The sequence below is a fragment of the Heterodontus francisci genome, chromosome 1, assembly GCF_036365525.1.
Source record: "Heterodontus francisci isolate sHetFra1 chromosome 1, sHetFra1.hap1, whole genome shotgun sequence".
NCBI lineage: Eukaryota > Metazoa > Chordata > Chondrichthyes > Heterodontiformes > Heterodontidae > Heterodontus > Heterodontus francisci.
The window spans coordinates 9,123,464-9,146,855 of record NC_090371.1 but is presented as its reverse complement, the minus strand read 5'-3'; the positions used below and the strand labels follow the sequence as shown (position 1 = coordinate 9,146,855).

At 61.3% G+C, this 23,392-nt stretch overlaps 1 protein-coding gene across 2 annotated transcripts in view; it reads right to left on the bottom strand.

Annotated features, from left to right (window-relative positions):
• Positions 1–21,074: 21,074 nt before the first annotated feature.
• LOC137367409 (tetratricopeptide repeat protein 31-like) overlaps positions 21,075–23,392 on the bottom strand; it is a 77,398-nt gene continuing 75,080 nt past the window's right edge. Inside the window, exon 17 of one of the 2 annotated variants that reach the window (XM_068028642.1) lies at positions 21,075–22,939. In XM_068028642.1, the coding sequence (XP_067884743.1) occupies positions 22,829–22,939 (111 nt within the window). In that variant the 3' untranslated portion in view covers positions 21,075–22,828. The remainder of the gene's footprint in view (positions 22,940–23,392) is intronic. The other variant, XM_068028643.1, reaches the window with a different exon arrangement.

The following is a 23,392-nucleotide window of genomic DNA, read 5'->3' as shown; positions in this document are numbered from 1 at the left end:
GTTTCTCAACATCTCACCCCCACTTCCCAGACAGCTTCTCCCCATGTCACCCCACTTCCTGGACTGAGTTCCTCCCCATCTCTCCCCCACTGCCCGGACTGAGTTCCTCCACATGTCACCCCACTTCCTGGACTGAGTTCCTCCCCATCTCTCCCCCACTGCCCGGAATGAGATTCTCCCCATCTCTCCCCCACTGCCCGGAATGAGATTCTCCCCATCTCTCCCCCACTGCCCGGAATGAGATTCTCCCCATCTCACCCCCACTGCCCGGACTGAGTTTCTCCCCATCTCCCCCACTGCCCGGACTGAGTTACTCCCCATCTCCCCCACTGCCCGGACAGAGTTTCTCCCCATCTCCCCCACTGCCCGGACAGAGTTTCTCCCCATCTCCCCCACTGCCCGGACAGAGTTTCTCCCCATCTCCCCCACTGCCCGGACAGAGTTTCTCCCCATCTCTCCCACTGCCCGGACAGAGTTTCTCCCCATCTCCCCCACTGCCCGGACAGAGTTTCTCCCCATCTCTCCCACTGCCCGGACAGAGTTTCTCCCCATCTCCCCCACTGCCCGGACAGAGTTTCGCCCCATCTCCCCCCCACTGCCCGGACAGAGTTTCTCCCCATCTCCCTCGCACTTCCCGGACTGAGTTTCTCCCCATCTCCTCCCCGCCCCCCCACTGCATGGACTGAGTTTCTCCCCATCTCCCTCCCACTGCCCGGACAGAGTTTCTCCCCATCTCCCCTCTGAATGCCCAGACTGAGTTTCTCCCCATCTCAGCCCCAATGCACGGACTGAGTTTCTCCCCACCGCCCCCCCACTGCCCGGACAGAGTTTCTCCCCACCAATGCCCGTACTGAGTTTCGCGCCATCTCCCCCCCTGCCCGGACAGAGTTTCTCCCCATCTCCCCCACTGCCTGGACAGAGTTTCTCCCCATCTCCACCACTGCCCGGACAGAGTTTCTCCCCATGTCATCCCCACTGCCCGGACTGAGTTCGCCCCATCTCCCCCACTGCCCAGACAGAGTTTCTCCCCATCTCCCCCACTGTCCAGACTGACTTTCTCCCCATCTTCCCCACTGCCCGGACTGACTTTCTCCCCATCTCCCCTCTGAATGCCCAGACTGAGTTTCTCCCCATCTCAGCCCCAATGCACGGACTGAGTTTCTCCCCACCACCCCCCCACTGCCCGGACAGAGTTTCTCCCCATCTCCCCACCAATGCCCGTACTGAGTTTCGCGCCATCTCCCCCCCACTGCCCGGACAGAGTTTCTCCCCATCTCCCCCACTGCCCGGACAGAGTTTCTCCCCATCTCCCCCACTGCCTGGACAGAGTTTCTCCCCATCTCCACCACTGCCCGGACAGAGTTTCTCCCCATGTCATCCCCACTGCCCGGACTGAGTTCGCCCCATCTCCCCCACTGCCCAGACAGAGTTTCTCCCCATCTCCCCCACTGTCCAGACTGACTTTCTCCCCATCTTCCCCACTGCCCGGACTGACTTTCTCCCCATCTCCCCCATTGCCCGGACAGAGTTGCTCCCCATCTCCCCCACTGCCCGGACTGAGATTCTCACCATCTCCCCGGACAGAGTTTCTCCTCATCTCCCCCACTGCCCGGACAGAGTTTCTCCCCATCTCCCCCCCCGCCCCCCCCCACTGCCCGGACTGAGTTGCCCCACATCTCCCCCACCCCGAACTGCCCGGACTGTATTTCTCCCCATCTCACCCCCACTGCCCGGACTGAGTTTCTCCACATCTCCCCCACTGCCCGGACTGAGTTTCTCCCCCCACACTCCCCGGACAGAGTTTCTCCCCATCTCCCCCGCAATGCCCGGACTGAGTTTCGCCCCATCCCCACCCCCCGCACCCCACTGCCCGGACTGAGTTTCTCCCCATCACCCCCACTGCCCGGACTGAGTTTCTCCCCATCTCTCCCCCACTTCCTGGACTGAGTTTCTCAACATCTCACCCCCACTTCCCAGTCAGCTTCTCCCCATGTCACCCCACTTCCTGGACTGAGTTCCTCCCCATCTCTACCCCACTGCCCAGACTGAGTTACTCCCCATCTCTCCCCCACTGCCCGGACTGAGTTCCTCCCCATGTCACCCCCACTTCCTGGACTGAGTTTGTCAACATCTCACCCCCACTTCCCAGACAGCTTCACCCCATGTCACCCCCACTTCCTGGACTGAGTTTCTCAACATCTCACCCCCACTTCCCAGACAGCTTCTCCCCATGTCACCCCACTTCCTGGACTGAGTTCCTCCCCATCTCTCCCCCACTGCCCGGACTGAGTTCCTCCACATGTCACCCCCACTGCCCGGAATGAGATTCTCCCCATCTCTCCCCCACTGCCCGGAATGAGATTCTCCCCATCTCTCCTCCACTGCCCGGAATGAGATTCTCCCCATCTCTCCCCCACTGCCCGGAATGAGATTCTCCCCATCTCCCCCCCACTGCCCGGACAGAGATTCTCCCCATCTCCCCCCCAATGCCCGGACTGAGTTCTCCCCATCTCCCGCCCACCACCCGGACAGAGTTTCTCCCCATCTCCCCCGCACTGCCCGGACAGAGTTTCTCCCAATCTCCCCCCCCCGCCCCCACCCCACTGCATGGACTGAGTTTCTCCCCATCTCCCCCACTGTCCGGACTGACTTTCTCCCCATCTTCCCCACTGCCCGGACTGACTTTCTCCCCATCTCCCCCATTGCCCGGACAGAGTTGCTCCCCATCTCCCCCACTGCCCGGACTGAGTTTCTCCCCATCTCCCCGGACAGAGTTTCTCCTCATCTCCCCCACTGCCCGGACAGAGTTTCTCCCCATCTCCCCCCCAGCCCCCCCCCACTGCCCGGACTGAGTTGCCCCACATCTCCCCCACCCCGAACTGCCCGGACTGTATTTCTCTCCATCTCACCCCCACTGCCCGGACTGAGTTTCTCCACATCTCCCCCACTGCCCGGACTGAGTTTCTCCCCCCCACTGCCCGGACAGAGTTTCTCCCCATCTCCCCCGCAATGCCCGGACTGAGTTTCGCCCCATCCCCACCGCCCCCACCCCGCCCCCCACTGCCCGGACTGAGTTTCTCCCCATCACCCCCACTGCCCGGACTGAGTTTCTCCCCATCTCTCCCCCACTTCCTGGACTGAGTTTCTCAACATCTCACCCCCACTTCCCAGACAGCTTCTCCCCATGTCACCCCACTTCCAGGACTGAGTTCCTCCCCATCTCTACCCCACTGCCCAGACTGAGTTACTCCCCATGTCACCCCCACTTCCTGGACTGAGTTTGTCAACATCTCACCCCCACTTCCCAGACAGCTTCACCCCATGTCACCCCCACTTCCTGGACTGAGTTTCTCAACATCTCACCCCCACTTCCCAGACAGCTTCTCCCCATGTCACCCCACTTCCTGGACTGAGTTTCTCCCCATCTCCCCCCCCCCCCCACGGCCCGGACTGAGTTTCCCCCCAAATCCCCCACTGCCCGGACTGAGATTCTCCCCATCTCCCCCACTGCCCGGACTGAGATTCTCCCCATCTCCCCCACTGCCCGGACTGAGTTTCTCCCCATCACCCCCACAGCCCGGACACAGCTTCTCCCCATCACACCCACTTCCCGGGCTCAGTTACCCCCCATCTCACCCCCAGTGCCCGGACTGAGTTTCCCCCCATCTCACCCCCACTGCCCGGACTGAGTTTCTCCCCATCTCCCCCACTGCCCGGACTGAGTTTCTCCCCATCTCCCCCACTGCCCGGACAGAGTTTCTCCCCATCTCCCCCACTGCCCTGACAGAGTTTCTCCCCATCTCCCCCACTGCCCGGACAGAGTTTCTCCCCATCTCTCCCCCACTGCCCGGACAGAGTTTCTCCCCATCTCTCCCCCACTGCCCAGACAGGGTTTCTCCCCATCTCCCCCCCACTGCCCGGACAGAGATTCTCCCCATCTCCCCCCCAATGCCCGGACTGAGTTCTCCCCATCTCCCCCCCCCCACCACCCGGACAGAGTTTCTCCCCATCTCCCCCGCACTGCCCGGACAGAGTTTCTCCCAATCTCCCCCCAAATGCCCGGACAGAGTTTCTCCCCATCTCCCCCACTGCCCGGACTGAGTTTCTCCCCATCTCCCCCACTGCCCGGACAGAGTTTCTCCCCATCTCCCCCACTGCCCGGACAGAGTTTCTCCCCATCTCCCCCACTGCCCGGACAGAGTTTCTCCCCATCTCCCCCACTGCCCGGACAGAGGTTCTCCCCATCTCCCCCACTGCCCGGACAGAGTTTCTCCCCATGTCATCCCCACTGCCCGGACAGAGTTTCTCCCCATCTCCCCCACTGCCCAGACAGAGTTTCTCCCCATCTCCCCCACTGCCCGGACTGACTTTCTCCCCATCTTCCCCACTGCCCGGACTGACTTTCTCCCCATCTCCCCCATTGCCCGGACAGAGTTGCTCCCCATCTCCCCCACTGCCCGGACTGAGTTTCTCCCCATCTCCCCGGACAGAGTTTCTCCCCATCTGCCCCACTGCCCGGACTGAGTTTCTCCCCATCTCTCCCCCACTTCCTGGACTGAGTTTCTCAACATCTCACCCCCACTTCCCAGACAGCTTCTCCCCATGTCACCCCACTTCCTGGACTGAGTTCCTCCCCATCTCTACCCCACTGCCCAGACTGAGTTACTCCCCATCTCTCCCCCACTGCCCGGACTGAGTTCCTCCCCATGTCACCCCCACTTCCTGGACTGAGTTTGTCAACATCTCACCCCCATTTCCCAGACAGCTTCACCCCATGTCACCCCCACTTCCTGGACTGAGTTTCTCAACATCTCACCCCCACTTCCCAGACAGCTTCTCCCCATGTCACCCCACTTCCTGGACTGAGTTTCTCCCCATCTCCCCCCCCCCCACGGCCCGGACTGAGTTTCCCCCCAAATCCCCCACTGCCCGGACTGAGATTCTCCCCATCTCCCCCACTGCCCGGACTGAGATTCTCCCCATCTCCCCCACTGCCCGGACTGAGTTTCTCCCCATGTCACCCTAACTGCCTGGACTGAGTTGCCCGACATCTCCCCCCCCCACAGCCCGGACTGAGTTTCTCCCCATCACCCCCACAGCCCGGACACAGCTTCTCCCCATCACACCCACTTCCCGGGCTCAGTTACCCCCCATCTCACCCCCAGTGCCCGGACTGAGTTTCCCCCCATCTCACCCCCACTGCCCGGACTGAGTTTCTCCCCATCTCCCCCACTGCCCGGACTGAGTTTCTCCCCATCTCCCCCACTGCCCGGACTGAGTTTCTCCCCATCTCCCCCACTGCCCGGACAGAGTTTCTCCCCATCTCCCCCACTGCCCGGACAGAGTTTCTCCCCATCTCTCCCCCACTGCCCGGACAGAGTTTCTCCCCATCTCTCCCCCACTGCCCAGACAGGGTTTCTCCCCATCTCCCCCCCACTGCCCGGACAGAGATTCTCCCCATCTCCCCCCCAATGCCCGGACTGAGTTCTCCCCATCTCCCCCCCCACCACCCGGACAGAGTTTCTCCCCATCTCCCCCGCACTGCCCGGACAGAGTTTCTCCCAATCTCCCCCCAAATGCCCGGACAGAGTTTCACCCCATCTCCCCCCCACCCCCCCACTGCATGGACTGAGTTTCTCCCCATCTCCCTCCCACTGCCCGGACTGAGTTTCTCCCCCCCGCCCCCCAGACAGAATTTCATCCCATCTCCCCCGCAATGCCCGGACTGAGTTTCCCCCCATCTCACCCCCACTGCCCGGACTGAGTTTCTCCCCATCTCCCCCACTGCCCGGACTGAGTTTCTCCCCATCTCCCCCACTGCCCGGACAGAGTTTCTCCCCATCTCCCCCACTGCCCGGACAGAGTTTCTCCCCATCTCCCCCACTGCCCGGACAGAGTTTCTCCCCATCTCCCCCACTGCCCGGACAGAGTTTCTCCCCATCTCCCCCACTGCCCGGACAGAGTTTCTCCCCATCTCCCCCACTGCCCGGACAGAGTTTCTCCCCATGTCATCGCCACTGCCCGGACTGAGTTCGCCCCATCTCCCCCACTGCCCAGACAGAGTTTCTCCCCATCTCCCCCACTGCCCGGACTGACTTTCTCCCCATCTTCCCCACTGCCCGGACTGACTTTCTCCCCATCTCCCCCATTGCCCTGACAGAGTTGCTCCCCATCTCCCCCACTGCCCGGACTGAGTTTCTCCCCATCTCCCCGGACAGAGTTTCTCCCCATCTGCCCCACTGCCCGGACTGAGTTTCTCCCCATCTCTCCCCCACTTCCTGGACTGAGTTTCTCAACATCTCACCCCCACTTCCCAGACAGCTTCTCCCCATGTCACCCCACTTCCTGGACTGAGTTCCTCCCCATCTCTACCCCACTGCCCAGACTGAGTTACTCCCCATCTCTCCCCCACTGCCCGGACTGAGTTTCTCCCCATCTCCCCCCCCCCCACGGGCCGGACTGAGTTTCCCCCCAAATCCCCCACTGCCCGGACTGAGATTCTCCCCATCTCCCCCACTGCCCGGACTGAGATTCTCCCCATCTCCCCCACTGCCCGGACTGAGTTTCTCCCCATGTCACCCTAACTGCCTGGACTGAGTTGCCCGACATCTCCCCCCCCCACAGCCCGGACTGAGTTTCTCCCCATCACCCCCACAGCCCGGACACAGCTTCTCCCCATCACACCCACTTCCCGGGCTCAGTTACCCCCCATCTCACCCCCAGTGCCCGGACTGAGTTTCCCCCCATCTCACCCCCACTGCCAGGACTGAGTTTCTCCCCATCTCCCCCACTGCCCGGACTGAGTTTCTCCCCATCTCCCCCACTGCCCGGACAGAGTTTCTCCCCATCTCCCCCACTGCCCGGACAGAGTTTCTCCCCATCTCCCCCACTGCCCGGACAGAGTTTCTCCCCATCTCTCCCCCACTGCCCGGACAGAGTTTCTCCCCATCTCTCCCCCACTGCCCAGACAGGGTTTCTCCCCATCTCCCCCCCACTGCCCGGACAGAGATTCTCCCCATCTCCCCCCCCAATGCCCGGACTGAGTTCTCCCCATCTCCCCCCCCACCACCCGGACAGAGTATCTCCCCATCTCCCCCTCACTGCCCGGACAGAGTTTCTCCCAATCTCCCCCCAAATGCCCGGACAGAGTTTCACCCCATCTCCCCACCGCCCCCCCACTGCATGGACTGAGTTTCTCCCCATCTCCCTCCCACTGCCCGGACTGAGTTTCTCCCCCCCGCCCCCCAGACAGAATTTCATCCCATCTCCCCCGCAATGCCCGGACTGAGTTTCTCCCCATCTCCCCCACTGCACGGACTGAGTTTCTCCCCATCTCCCCCACTGCCCGGACAGAGTTTCTCCCCATCTCCCCCACTGCCCGGACAGAGTTTCTCCCCATCTCCCCCACTGCCCGGACAGAGTTTCTCCCCATCTCCCCCACTGCCCGGACAGAGTTTCTCCCCATCTTCCCCACTGCCCGGACAGAGTTTCTCCCCATCTCCCCCACTGCCCGGACAGAGTTTCTCCCCATGTCATCCCCACTGCCCGGACTGAGTTCGCCCCATCTCCCCCACTGCCCAGACAGAGTTTCTCCCCATCTCCCCCACTGACCGGACTGACTTTCTCCCCATCTTCCCCACTGCCCGGACTGACTTTCTCCCCATCTCCCCCATTGCCCAGACTGACTTTCTCCCCATCTCCCCCATTGCCCGGACTGAGTTTCTCCCCATCTCCCCCACTGCCCGGACAGAGTTTCTCCCCATCTCCCCGGACAGAGTTTCTCCCCATCTCCCCGGACAGAGTTTCTCCCCATCTCCCCCCCGCCCCCCCCCCCCCCCCACTGCCCGGACTGAGTTGCCCCACATCTCCCCCACCCCGAACTGCCCGGACTGTATTTCTCTCCATCTCCCCCCCTCTGCCCGGACTGCGTTGCCCCATATCTCCCCCACCCCCAACTGCCCGGACTGTATTTCTCCCCATCTCACCCCCACTGCCCGGACTGAGTTTCTCCACATCTCCCCCACTGCCCGGACTGAGTTTCTCCCCCCCACTGCCCGGACTGAGTTTCTCCCCATCACCCCCGCACTGCCTGGACTGAGTTACTCCCCATCTCCCCCACTGCCTGGACAGAGTTTCCTCCCATCTCCCCCACTGCCCAGACTGAGATTCTCCCCAGCTCCCCCACTGCCCAGACTGAGATTCTCCTCATCTCCCCCGCTGCCCGGACTGAGTTTCTCCCCATGTCACCCTAACTGCCCGGACTGAGTTGCCCTGCATCTGCCCCCCCACTGCCCGGACTGAGTTTCTCCTCATCGCCCCCACTGCCCGGACACAGCTTCTCCCCATCACCCCCACTTCCCGGGCTGTTACTCCCCATCTCACCCCCAGTGCCCGGACTGAGTTTCCCCCCATCTCACCCCCACTGCCCGGACTGAGTTTCTCCCCATCTCCACCCCCGCCCGGACAGAGTTTCTCCCCATGTCCCCCCCGCCCGGACAGAGCTTCTCCCCATCTCCCCCCCCCCACCACTGCCCGGACAGTGTTTCTCCCCATCTCCCCCCCCAATGCCCGGACTGAGTTTCTCCCCATCTCCCCCACCACTGCTCGGACTGAGTTGCCCCCCATCTCACCCCCACTGCCCGGACAGAGTTTCTCCCCATCTCCCCCCCCCACTGCCCGGACAGAGTTTCTCCCCATCTCCCCCCCAATGCCCGGACTGAGTCTGTCCCCATCTCACCCCCACTGCCCGGACTGTGTCTCTCCCCATCTCCCCCCAATGCCCGGACTGCGTTTCTCCCCATCACCCCCCCCGCCCCTCCACTGCCCGGACAGAGTTTCTCCCCATCTCACCCCCAGTGCCCGGCAGAATTTCTCCCCATCTCCACCCACCCCCAACTGCCCGGACAGAGTTTCTCCCCATCTCCCCCCCAATGCCCGGACTGTGTTTCTCCCCATCTCCCCCCCCACTGCCCCGACTGAGTTCCTCCCCATCTCCCCCCCACTGCCCGGACAGAGTTTCTCCCCATCTCCCCCCCACTGCCCGGACAGAGTTTCTCCCCATCTCCCCCCCCCACTGCCCGGACAGAGTTTCTCCCCATCTCCCCCCCCCACTGCCCGGACTGAGTTTCTCCCCATCTTCCCCCCCACTGCCCGGACTGAGTTTCTCCCCATCTCCCCGGACAGAGTTTCTCCCCATCTCCCCGGACAGAGTTTCTCCCCATCTCCCCGGACAGAGTTTCTCCCCATCTCCCCGGACAGAGTTTCTCCCCATCTCCCCCCCGCCCCCCCCCCCCCCCCACTGCCCGGACTGAGTTGCCCCACATCTCCCCCACCCCGAACTGCCCGGACTGTATTTCTCTCCATCTCCCCCCCTCTGCCCGGACTGCGTTGCCCCATATCTCCCCCACCCCCAACTGCCCGGACTGTATTTCTCCCCATCTCACCCCCACTGCCCGGACTGAGTTTCTCCACATCTCCCCCACTGCCCGGACTGAGTTTCTCCCCCCCACTGCCCGGACTGAGTTTCTCCCCATCTCCCCCACTGCCTGGACAGAGTTTCCTCCCATCTCCCCCACTGCCCAGACTGAGATTCTCCCCATCTCCCCCACTGCCCAGACTGAGATTCTCCTCATCTCCCCCGCTGCCCGGACTGAGTTTCTCCCCATGTCACCCTAACTGCCCGGACTGAGTTGCCCTGCATCTGCCCCCCCACAACACCCCCACTGCCCGGACTGAGTTTCTCCTCATCGCCCCCACTGCCCGGACACAGCTTCTCCCCTTCACCCCCACTTCCCGGGCTCAGTTACTCCCCATCTCACCCCCAGTGCCCGGACTGAGTTTCCCCCCATCTCACCCCCACTGCCCGGACTGAGTTTCTCCCCATCTCCCCCCCCGCCCGGACAGAGTTTCTCCCCATGTCCCCCCCGCCCGGACAGAGCTTCTCCCCATCTCCCCCCCCCACCACTGCCCGGACAGTGTTTCTCCCCATCTCCCCCCCAATGCCCGGACTGAGTTTCTCCCCATCTCCCCCACCACTGCCCGGACTGAGTTGCCCCCCATCTCACCCCCACTGCCCAGACAGAGTTTCCCCCCATCTCTCCCACTGCCAGGACTGAGTTTCTCCCCATCTCCCCCCCAATGCCCGGACTGAGTCTGTCCCCATCTCACCCCCACTGCCCGGACTGCGTCTCTCCCCATCTCCCCCCAATGCCCGGACTGCGTTTCTCCCCATCACCCCCCCCCCGCCCCTCCACTGCCCGGACAGAGTTTCTCCCCATCTCCCCCCCAATGCCCGGACTGTGTTTCTCCCCATCTCCCCCCCACTGCCCCGACTGAGTTCCTCCCCATCTCCCCCCCACTGCCCGGACAGAGTTTCTCCCCATCTCCCCCCCACTGCCCGGACAGAGTTTCTCCCCATCTCCCCCCACCACTGCCGGGACTGAGTTTCTCCCCATCTCCCCCCCCACTGCCCCGACTGAGTTTCTCCCCATCTTCCCCCCCACTGCCCGGACTGAGTTTCTCCCCATCTTCCCCCCCACTGCCGGGACTGAGTTTCTCCCCATCTCCCCCCCCACTGCCCGGACTGAGTTTCTCCCCATCTTCCCCCCCACTGCCCGGACTGAGTTGCCCCACATCTCCCCCACCCCGAACTGCCCGGACTGTATTTCTCCCCATCTCACCCCCACTGCCCGGACTGAGTTTCTCCACATCTCCCCCACTGCCCGGACTGAGTTTCTCCCCCCACACTCCCCGGACAGAGTTTCTCCCCATCTCCCCCGCAATGCCCGGACTGAGTTTCGCCCCATCCCCACCCCCCGCACCCCACTGCCCGGACTGAGTTTCTCCCCATCACCCCCACTGCCCGGACTGAGTTTCTCCCCATCTCTCCCCCACTTCCTGGACTGAGTTTCTCAACATCTCACCCCCACTTCCCAGTCAGCTTCTCCCCATGTCACCCCACTTCCTGGACTGAGTTCCTCCCCATCTCTACCCCACTGCCCAGACTGAGTTACTCCCCATCTCTCCCCCACTGCCCGGACTGAGTTCCTCCCCATGTCACCCCCACTTCCTGGACTGAGTTTGTCAACATCTCACCCCCACTTCCCAGACAGCTTCACCCCATGTCACCCCCACTTCCTGGACTGAGTTTCTCAACATCTCACCCCCACTTCCCAGACAGCTTCTCCCCATGTCACCCCACTTCCTGGACTGAGTTCCTCCCCATCTCTCCCCCACTGCCCGGACTGAGTTCCTCCACATGTCACCCCCACTGCCCGGAATGAGATTCTCCCCATCTCTCCCCCACTGCCCGGAATGAGATTCTCCCCATCTCTCCTCCACTGCCCGGAATGAGATTCTCCCCATCTCTCCCCCACTGCCCGGAATGAGATTCTCCCCATCTCCCCCCCACTGCCCGGACAGAGATTCTCCCCGTCTCCCCCCCAATGCCCGGACTGAGTTCTCCCCATCTCCCGCCCACCACCCGGACAGAGTTTCTCCCCATCTCCCCCGCACTGCCCGGACAGAGTTTCTCCCAATCTCCCCCCCCGCCCCCACCCCACTGCATGGACTGAGTTTCTCCCCATCTCCCCCACTGTCCGGACTGACTTTCTCCCCATCTTCCCCACTGCCCGGACTGACTTTCTCCCCATCTCCCCCATTGCCCGGACAGAGTTGCTCCCCATCTACCCCACTGCCCGGACTGAGTTTCTCCCCATCTCCCCGGACAGAGTTTCTCCTCATCTCCCCCACTGCCCGGACAGAGTTTCTCCCCATCTCCCCCCCAGCCCCCCCCCACTGCCCGGACTGAGTTGCCCCACATCTCCCCCACCCCGAACTGCCCGGACTGTATTTCTCTCCATCTCACCCCCACTGCCCGGACTGAGTTTCTCCACATCTCCCCCACTGCCCGGACTGAGTTTCTCCCCCCCACTGCCCGGACAGAGTTTCTCCCCATCTCCCCCGCAATGCCCGGACTGAGTTTCGCCCCATCCCCACCGCCCCCACCCCGCCCCCCACTGCCCGGACTGAGTTTCTCCCCATCACCCCCACTGCCCGGACTGAGTTTCTCCCCATCTCTCCCCCACTTCCTGGACTGAGTTTCTCAACATCTCACCCCCACTTCCCAGACAGCTTCTCCCCATGTCACCCCACTTCCAGGACTGAGTTCCTCCCCATCTCTACCCCACTGCCCAGACTGAGTTACTCCCCATGTCACCCCCACTTCCTGGACTGAGTTTGTCAACATCTCACCCCCACTTCCCAGACAGCTTCACCCCATGTCACCCCCACTTCCTGGACTGAGTTTCTCAACATCTCACCCCCACTTCCCAGACAGCTTCTCCCCATGTCACCCCACTTCCTGGACTGAGTTTCTCCCCATCTCCCCCCCCCCCCCCCCACGGCCCGGACTGAGTTTCCCCCCAAATCCCCCACTGCCCGGACTGAGATTCTCCCCATCTCCCCCACTGCCCGGACTGAGATTCTCCCCATCTCCCCCACTGCCCGGACTGAGTTTCTCCCCATCACCCCCACAGCCCGGACACAGCTTCTCCCCATCACACCCACTGCCCGGACTGAGTTTCTCCCCATCTCCCCCACTGCCCGGACAGAGTTTCTCCCCATCTCCCCCACTGCCCTGACAGAGTTTCTCCCCATCTCCCCCACTGCCCGGACAGAGTTTCTCCCCATCTCTCCCCCACTGCCCGGACAGAGTTTCTCCCCATCTCTCCCCCACTGCCCAGACAGGGTTTCTCCCCATCTCCCCCCCACTGCCCGGACAGAGATTCTCCCCATCTCCCCCCCAATGCCCGGACTGAGTTCTCCCCATCTCCCCCCCCCCACCACCCGGACAGAGTTTCTCCCCATCTCCCCCGCACTGCCCGGACAGAGTTTCTCCCAATCTCCCCCCAAATGCCCGGACAGAGTTTCTCCCCATCTCCCCCACTGCCCGGACTGAGTTTCTCCCCATCTCCCCCACTGCCCGGACAGAGTTTCTCCCCATCTCCCCCACTGCCCGGACAGAGTTTCTCCCCATCTCCCCCACTGCCCGGACAGAGTTTCTCCCCATCTCCCCCACTGCCCGGACAGAGGTTCTCCCCATCTCCCCCACTGCCCGGACAGAGTTTCTCCCCATGTCATCCCCACTGCCCGGACAGAGTTTCTCCCCATCTCCCCCACTGCCCAGACAGAGTTTCTCCCCATCTCCCCCACTGCCCGGACTGACTTTCTCCCCATCTTCCCCACTGCCCGGACTGACTTTCTCCCCATCTCCCCCATTGCCCGGACAGAGTTGCTCCCCATCTCCCCCACTGCCCGGACTGAGTTTCTCCCCATCTCCCCGGACAGAGTTTCTCCCCATCTGCCCCACTGCCCGGACTGAGTTTCTCCCCATCTCTCCCCCACTTCCTGGACTGAGTTTCTCAACATCTCACCCCCACTTCCCAGACAGCTTCTCCCCATGTCACCCCACTTCCTGGACTGAGTTCCTCCCCATCTCTACCCCACTGCCCAGACTGAGTTACTCCCCATCTCTCCCCCACTGCCCGGACTGAGTTCCTCCCCATGTCACCCCCACTTCCTGGACTGAGTTTGTCAACATCTCACCCCCACTTCCCAGACAGCTTCACCCCATGTCACCCCCACTTCCTGGACTGAGTTTCTCAACATCTCACCCCCACTTCCCAGACAGCTTCTCCCCATGTCACCCCACTTCCTGGACTGAGTTTCTCCCCATCTCCCCCCCCCCCCACGGCCCGGACTGAGTTTCCCCCCAAATCCCCCACTGCCCGGACTGAGATTCTCCCCATCTCCCCCACTGCCCGGACTGAGATTCTCCCCATCTCCCCCACTGCCCGGACTGAGTTTCTCCCCATGTCACCCTAACTGCCTGGACTGAGTTGCCCGACATCTCCCCCCCCCACAGCCCGGACTGAGTTTCTCCCCATCACCCCCACAGCCCGGACACAGCTTCTCCCCATCACACCCACTTCCCGGGCTCAGTTACCCCCCATCTCACCCCCAGTGCCCGGACTGAGTTTCCCCCCATCTCACCCCCACTGCCCGGACTGAGTTTCTCCCCATCTCCCCCACTGCCCGGACTGAGTTTCTCCCCATCTCCCCCACTGCCCGGACTGAGTTTCTCCCCATCTCCCCCACTGCCCGGACAGAGTTTCTCCCCATCTCCCCCACTGCCCGGACAGAGTTTCTCCCCATCTCTCCCCCACTGCCCGGACAGAGTTTCTCCCCATCTCTCCCCCACTGCCCAGACAGGGTTTCTCCCCATCTCCCCCCCACTGCCCGGACAGAGATTCTCCCCATCTCCCCCCCAATGCCCGGACTGAGTTCTCCCCATCTCCCCCCCCACCACCCGGACAGAGTTTCTCCCCATCTCCCCCGCACTGCCCGGACAGAGTTTCTCCCAATCTCCCCCCAAATGCCCGGACAGAGTTTCACCCCATCTCCCCCCCACCCCCCCACTGCATGGACTGAGTTTCTCCCCATCTCCCTCCCACTGCCCGGACTGAGTTTCTCCCCCCCGCCCCCCAGACAGAATTTCATCCCATCTCCCCCGCAATGCCCGGACTGAGTTTCCCCCCATCTCACCCCCACTGCCCGGACTGAGTTTCTCCCCATCTCCCCCACTGCCCGGACTGAGTTTCTCCCCATCTCCCCCACTGCCCGGACAGAGTTTCTCCCCATCTCCCCCACTGCCCGGACAGAGTTTCTCCCCATCTCCCCCACTGCCCGGACAGAGTTTCTCCCCATCTCCCCCACTGCCCGGACAGAGTTTCTCCCCATCTCCCCCACTGCCCGGACAGAGTTTCTCCCCATCTCCCCCACTGCCCGGACAGAGTTTCTCCCCATGTCATCGCCACTGCCCGGACTGAGTTCGCCCCATCTCCCCCACTGCCCAGACAGAGTTTCTCCCCATCTCCCCCACTGGCCGGACTGACTTTCTCCCCATCTTCCCCACTGCCCGGACTGACTTTCTCCCCATCTCCCCCATTGCCCGGACAGAGTTGCTCCCCATCTCCCCCACTGCCCGGACTGAGTTTCTCCCCATCTCCCCGGACAGAGTTTCTCCCCATCTGCCCCACTGCCCGGACTGAGTTTCTCCCCATCTCTCCCCCACTTCCTGGACTGAGTTTCTCAACATCTCACCCCCACTTCCCAGACAGCTTCTCCCCATGTCACCCCACTTCCTGGACTGAGTTCCTCCCCATCTCTACCCCACTGCCCAGACTGAGTTACTCCCCATCTCTCCCCCACTGCCCGGACTGAGTTCCTCCCCATGTCACCCCCACTTCCTGGACTGAGTTTGTCAACATCTCACCCCCACTTCCCAGACAGCTTCACCCCATGTCACCCCACTTCCTGGACTGAGTTTCTCCCCATCTCCCCCCCCCCCACGGGCCGGACTGAGTTTCCCCCCAAATCCCCCACTGCCCGGACTGAGATTCTCCCCATCTCCCCCACTGCCCGGACTGAGATTCTCCCCATCTCCCCCACTGCCCGGACTGAGTTTCTCCCCATGTCACCCTAACTGCCTGGACTGAGTTGCCCGACATCTCCCCCCCCCACAGCCCGGACTGAGTTTCTCCCCATCACCCCCACAGCCCGGACACAGCTTCTCCCCATCACACCCACTTCCCGGGCTCAGTTACCCCCCATCTCACCCCCAGTGCCCGGACTGAGTTTCCCCCCATCTCACCCCCACTGCCAGGACTGAGTTTCTCCCCATCTCCCCCACTGCCCGGACTGAGTTTCTCCCCATCTCCCCCACTGCCCGGACAGAGTTTCTCCCCATCTCCCCCACTGCCCGGACAGAGTTTCTCCCCATCTCCCCCACTGCCCGGACAGAGTTTCTCCCCATCTCTCCCCCACTGCCCGGACAGAGTTTCTCCCCATCTCTCCCCCACTGCCCAGACAGGGTTTCTCCCCATCTCCCCCCCACTGCCCGGACAGAGATTCTCCCCATCTCCCCCCCCAATGCCCGGACTGAGTTCTCCCCATCTCCCCCCCCACCACCCGGACAGAGTTTCTCCCCATCTCCCCCTCACTGCCCGGACAGAGTTTCTCCCAATCTCCCCCCAAATGCCCGGACAGAGTTTCACCCCATCTCCCCCCCGCCCCCCCACTGCATGGACTGAGTTTCTCCCCATCTCCCTCCCACTGCCCGGACTGAGTTTCTCCCCCCCGCCCCCCAGACAGAATTTCATCCCATCTCCCCCGCAATGCCCGGACTGAGTTTCTCCCCATCTCCCCCACTGCACGGACTGAGTTTCTCCCCATCTCCCCCACTGCCCGGACAGAGTTTCTCCCCATCTCCCCCACTGCCCGGACAGAGTTTCTCCCCATCTCCCCCACTGCCCGGACAGAGTTTCTCCCCATCTCCCCCACTGCCCGGACAGAGTTTCTCCCCATCTTCCCCACTGCCCGGACAGAGTTTCTCCCCATCTCCCCCACTGCCCGGACAGAGTTTCTCCCCATGTCATCCCCACTGCCCGGACTGAGTTCGCCCCATCTCCCCCACTGCCCAGACAGAGTTTCTCCCCATCTCCCCCACTGACCGGACTGACTTTCTCCCCATCTTCCCCACTGCCCGGACTGACTTTCTCCCCATCTCCCCCATTGCCCAGACTGACTTTCTCCCCATCTCCCCCATTGCCCGGACTGAGTTTCTCCCCATCTCCCCCACTGCCCGGACAGAGTTTCTCCCCATCTCCCCGGACAGAGTTTCTCCCCATCTCCCCGGACAGAGTTTCTCCCCATCTCCCCGGACAGAGTTTCTCCCCATCTCCCCCCCGCCCCCCCCCCCCCCCCACTGCCCGGACTGAGTTGCCCCACATCTCCCCCACCCCGAACTGCCCGGACTGTATTTCTCTCCATCTCCCCCCCTCTGCCCGGACTGCGTTGCCCCATATCTCCCCCACCCCCAACTGCCCGGACTGTATTTCTCCCCATCTCACCCCCACTGCCCGGACTGAGTTTCTCCACATCTCCCCCACTGCCCGGACTGAGTTTCTCCCCCCCACTGCCCGGACTGAGTTTCTCCCCATCACCCCCGCACTGCCTGGACTGAGTTACTCCCCATCTCCCCCACTGCCTGGACAGAGTTTCCTCCCATCTCCCCCACTGCCCAGACTGAGATTCTCCCCATCTCCCCCACTGCCCAGACTGAGATTCTCCTCATCTCCCCCGCTGCCCGGACTGAGTTTCTCCCCATGTCACCCTAACTGCCCGGACTGAGTTGCCCTGCATCTGCCCCCCCACTGCCCGGACTGAGTTTCTCCTCATCGCCCCCACTGCCCGGACACAGCTTCTCCCCATCACCCCCACTTCCCGGGCTGTTACTCCCCATCTCACCCCCAGTGCCCGGACTGAGTTTCCCCCCATCTCACCCCCACTGCCCGGACTGAGTTTCTCCCCATCTCCACCCCCGCCCGGACAGAGTTTCTCCCCATGTCCCCCCCGCCCGGACAGAGCTTCTCCCCATCTCCCCCCCCCCACCACTGCCCGGACAGTGTTTCTCCCCATCTCCCCCCCCAATGCCCGGACTGAGTTTCTCCCCATCTCCCCCACCACTGCTCGGACTGAGTTGCCCCCCATCTCACCCCCACTGCCCGGACAGAGTTTCTCCCCATCTCCCCCCCCCACTGCCCGGACAGAGTTTCTCCCCATCTCCCCCCCAATGCCCGGACTGAGTCTGTCCCCATCTCACCCCCACTGCCCGGACTGTGTCTCTCCCCATCACCCCCCAATGCCCGGACTGCGTTTCTCCCCATCACCCCCCCCGCCCCTCCACTGCCCGGACAGAGTTTCTCCCCATCTCACCCCCAGTGCCCGGCAGAATTTCTCCCCATCTCCACCCACCCTCAACTGCCCGGACAGAGTTTCTCCCCATCTCCCCCCCAATGCCCGGACTGTGTTTCTCCCCATCTACCCCCCACTGCCCCGACTGAGTTCCTCCCCATCTCCCCCCCACTGCCCGGACAGAGTTTCTCCCCATCTCCCCCCCACTGCCCGGACAGAGTTTCTCCCCATCTCCCCCCCCCACTGCCCGGACAGAGTTTCTCCCCATCTCCCCCCCCCACTGCCCGGACTGAGTTTCTCCCCATCTTCCCCCCCACTGCCCGGACTGAGTTTCTCCCCATCTCCCCGGACAGAGTTTCTCCCCATCTCCCCGGACAGAGTTTCTCCCCATCTCCCCGGACAGAGTTTCTCCCCATCTCCCCGGACAGAGTTTCTCCCCATCTCCCCCCCGCCCCCCCCCCCCCCCACTGCCCGGACTGAGTTGCCCCACATCTCCCCCACCCCGAACTGCCCGGACTGTATTTCTCTCCATCTCCCCCCCTCTGCCCGGACTGCGTTGCCCCATATCTCCCCCACCCCCAACTGCCCGGACTGTATTTCTCCCCATCTCACCCCCACTGCCCGGACTGAGTTTCTCCACATCTCCCCCACTGCCCGGACTGAGTTTCTCCCCCCCACTGCCCGGACTGAGTTTCTCCCCATCACCCCCGCACTGCCCGGACTGAGTTACTCCCCATCTCCCCCACTGCCTGGACAGAGTTTCCTCCCATCTCCCCCACTGCCCAGACTGAGATTCTCCCCATCTCCCCCACTGCCCAGACTGAGATTCTCCTCATCTCCCCCGCTGCCCGGACTGAGTTTCTCCCCATGTCACCCTAACTGCCCGGACTGAGTTGCCCTGCATCTGCCCCCCCACAACACCCCCACTGCCCGGACTGAGTTTCTCCTCATCGCCCCCACTGCCCGGACACAGCTTCTCCCCTTCACCCCCACTTCCCGGGCTCAGTTACTCCCCATCTCACCCCCAGTGCCCGGACTGAGTTTCCCCCCATCTCACCCCCACTGCCCGGACTGAGTTTCTCCCCATCTCCCCCCCCGCCCGGACAGAGTTTCTCCCCATGTCCCCCCCGCCCGGACAGAGCTTCTCCCCATCTCCCCCCCCCACCACTGCCCGGACAGTGTTTCTCCCCATCTCCCCCCCAATGCCCGGACTGAGTTTCTCCCCATCTCCCCCACCACTGCCCGGACTGAGTTGCCCCCCATCTCACCCCCACTGCCCAGACAGAGTTTCCCCCCATCTCTCCCACTGCCAGGACTGAGTTTCTCCCCATCTCCCCCCAATGCCCGGACTGAGTCTGTCCCCATCTCACCCCCACTGCCCGGACTGCGTCTCTCCCCATCTCCCCCCAATGCCCGGACTGCGTTTCTCCCCATCACCCCCCCCCCCGCCCCTCCACTGCCCGGACAGAGTTTCTCCCCATCTCACCCCCAGTGCCCGGCAGAATTTCTCCCCATCTCCACCCACCCCCAACTGCCCGGACAGAGTTTCTCCCCATCTCCCCCCCAATGCCCGGACTGTGTTTCTCCCCATCTCCCCCCCACTGCCCCGACTGAGTTCCTCCCCATCTCCCCCCCACTGCCCGGACAGAGTTTCTCCCCATCTCCCCCCCACTGCCCGGACAGAGTTTCTCCCCATCTCCCCCCACCACTGCCGGGACTGAGTTTCTCCCCATCTCCCCCCCCACTGCCCGGACTGAGTTTCTCCCCATCTTCCCCCCCACTGCCCGGACTGAGTTTCTCCCCATCTCCCCCCCGCCCCCCCACTGCCCAGACAGAGTTTCTCCCCATCTCCCCCCCACTGCCCGGACAGAGTTTCTCCCCATCTCCCCCCCACTGCCCGGACTGAGTTTCTCCCCATCTCCCCCCCACTGCCCGGACAGAGTTTCTCCCCATCTCCCCCGCACTGCCCGGACAGAGTTTCTCCCCATCGCCCCCCCACTGCCCGGACTGAGTTTCTCCCCATCTCCCCCCCACTGCCCGGACAGAGTTTCTCCCCATCTCCCCCCCACTGCCCGGACAGAGTTTCTCCCCATCTCCCCCCCACTGCCCGGACAGAGTTTCTCCCCATCTCCCCCCCACTGCCCGGACAGAGTTTCTTCCCATCTCCCCCCCCACTGCCCGGACAGAGTTTCTTCCCATCTCCCCCCACTGCCCGGACTGAGTTACTCCCCATCTCCCCCCCACCCGGACAGAGTTTCTCCCCATCTCCCCCCCAAAACCCCCCCCGCCCGGACAGAGTTTCTCCCCAGCTCCCTCCCCGCCCCCCACTGCGTTCCTCCCCATCTCTCCCCCACTGCCAGGAATGAGTTTCTCCCCATCTCTCCCCCACTGCCCGGACTGAGTTTCTCCCCATCTCCCCCACTGCCCGGACTGAGTTTCTCCCCATCTCCCCCACTGCCCAGACAGAGTTTCCCCCCATCTCTCCCCCACTGCCCGGACTGAGTTTCTCCCCATCTCTCCCCCACTGCCCGGACTGAGTTTCTCCCCATCTCTCCCACTGCCAGGACTGAGTTTCTCCCCATCTCCCCCACTGTCCGGACTGAGTTTCTTCCCATCTCCTCCACTGTCCGGACTGAATTTCTCCCCATGTCCTCCACTGCACAGACTGAGCTCCCCATCTCACCCCCACTCCAAGTACAGCATGGGACCAACCTCTTCTCCAATTAGCCCCAACTGAGCAAGAACCAACATCACAGTGGCACTGATTCAATTGCCCTTCCATAAACCGCGATCTGAGTAGGAGGAGTACAGAATTATGTTCTGCCTGGCACCCAGTAACAACTGAACAGCCCGAGGGAGAAGGCCAGCACGGATAAGACTCCAACAGGCAGAAAAAATCTGGAATAATTTGAAAGTCAATTGAGAATGGAATAAAGTCTTACACTTCTCATTAACGGAGTCTTTAGAAATCTCACTAACCAGTACAAATTCATGCAGCCAGCAAGTCTTTGAAAACCTTCTTGTTAGCAAGTTTCACTGGCCTGTCTTTTGCAATCTCCTCACTAAGCAATACTAACCTGTGTAACCATCAAACCTTTAGAAACTTCCTAAAGCTAACCTGTACAACAGAGACAATCGCCAGGATGAACAGCAGCTCATTGCGTCAGCGCGCTGCGCGGCTCACTGTGCTACACAGAAGTGGCAGCGTGTGTTAAGAGTTGAGACTGATAAAGGAAAAGAAAGTATACACAAGTCTGACTGGGATTTTATGTGGATATATATTTGCAGTCTCTGCCGCTCCTCATTTTCTTCAAATCAACTTTTATCCGGTTATAGAAACTTGATTTTTTTTTATATATATATATAAAGACATTGTGCATTTTATAAAAGGTAAAATCAGCTCATTTATTACAGGTTGCAACATTTTAACAATCATCTGAGTGTACTGTCTCCAATATGGCACAATACAGGGCGGGGTGGGGGGGGTTGGGGGGGGGGGGGGGGGGGGGTGGAGAGATAGAGAGCTGGTTCTGAACCTCCCTCCCACCCACCCCCGTAACATATTTCTAGACATGGTTTATGGTATCAGCAAAATTGCAGATATGGCGACATGAAGACCAGGAGTGCTGAGTGAGACAAAATCACACAGCTTGGAAGCCATTTCCAGCAGCAAGCCACAGCGAGCAGCTCCGATCACAACTTTCAACGTAAAAGCCTGAGCACACCAAGACATTGTGGAGGGGAGATTTGAGAGGGCATTTGAATTACAGAGCTGCAGAGGGCAACAGTCCCAGCAGTGTCCGTGCTTGAGGGCAACGCTTTCAGGAATGCTATCATTCAACCTCCCCTCTCCCCAACAGTTAGTTCCTGATTTCAAACATTTAACTGGTGTGGTAGAGAGGGAAAACACAGCTGCAAGTGCAAGCCAGGAATGTTCCCCACAGGAGGGAAAATTAAAAATGCACAGCCCTTCCACGTGCTGCAGGGAAGCTGGGATAGTTCTGCCTCCAGATAGCATTCCCTTACCTTGCTCCCTTCTGTTGGGGAGTGACTAGCACTGAATCCCAGCTGGACCTCCTATAGCAGGGGAGCAGGCTGCAAATGGGCAATCTTCCCCTTTATGAGACACAGGGCAACAAAGATGCCATGGGCCAAACGAGGGGGAGGTTGTCTGTTAAAAGGGCACCCAGGCTGCGCCATTTCATGCCAGAGGTGGGGGGAACTTGCAATGCCTGTACTCTCTGTGGATAGATTCGGTGATGTAATGGGTGGATGCTCACATTTGAGAGGTACATTGAAGAAGTGACTGCCACATTGGCATCCGGATCTTTTGTTCTGTGCTTTTTGGGAATGTGCAATCACTCTTTTGACGAGCAGCAGAAAGCAGCACTGGAAACCCTGCTCCTTCACGTGAAACCCTTCCTGGTAACTCCAGCTCTGCCCGGCCAGCAGAAAGACTTTTAGAATTCATTTCCAACTCTCTTTTTGCTTATCTTATCTCAGACTTGATTCTAAAAAAAGGCTCCGCTGCAGTCGAGGAAACAACATCCTCTATCATCTATCACTTGATCTGTTCGTTGATCAGTTGGTTATTGCAGTCAGTTATCTGGCATCGTGCCCTCTCATTTTCACAACTTGGGTTCTTTATTACAAATATAAAAAGGCGTGCACGTCTGGTGGACATTTAATTCTGCGAATCCTTGCTGTCCAAGCCTTTGTGCTGCGGAATGTGCCGGAAACGACACTGGTCTCCGTAGACGCAGCTGATGTTCCTCCAGAAATGGCACTCGATAGTGGGTGGGATTTTCACCTTCTCCCTGTTGGAGGTGGGAGTGAGAGATCAGTTAGTCGCCGGAGGGCGGCCGGGGCGGGGGTTTGAAACAGTGGAGGAGCAAATTGCAAGAGATTTGTGGGATCAGCGGCGTTGCTAGTGGATCTAGAGCAGGTGTCAGGTCCCCTGTGCCTGTAATTTAGAGATGATGGAGCAGCAGAGGGCACAGTGCATGAGTGCTCCTTACACAAATGAAGGTTTAAAGGCTGGAGCAGCCAGCTTAGCTGCTCCAAGGTTTTTGTAATTATTGTCAGGATGGCGAATCACCAGTTTGGTTCCTTCAAGTTCAGTACCCTGTAGAAAGGAGGGACAGAAATTAGTGTAGCAGCAAACTCAGTGGAAACTGAAGTACAGAGAAGGCATGGAATGAATTTCAATCATAATTTCTTACAAGTCCTGCTAGCTCCCACTGCTTCCTCTGCCAGCTGAATTCTCCATCTACCAACACTCTTGGCCTATCTCCTCTGACCTCCAGTGCATAGAACCATAGAAAAAGTACAGCTCAGGAGGAGGCCATTCAGCCCGTGCCCTCGCCGGCCGAAAAAACTAGCCGCGCAAACTAATCCCACCTTCCAGCACCTGGTCCAGTGCCCTGCAGGTTACGCCATATTCAAGTACATGTCCAGGTATCTTTTAAAAGAATTGAGTGTCTCTGTCTCCGCCGCAATTACTGGCAGCTAATTCCAGACACCCACCACCCTCTGGGTGAAAAAGATCCCCCTCATGTCCCCTCTAATCCTTCTACCA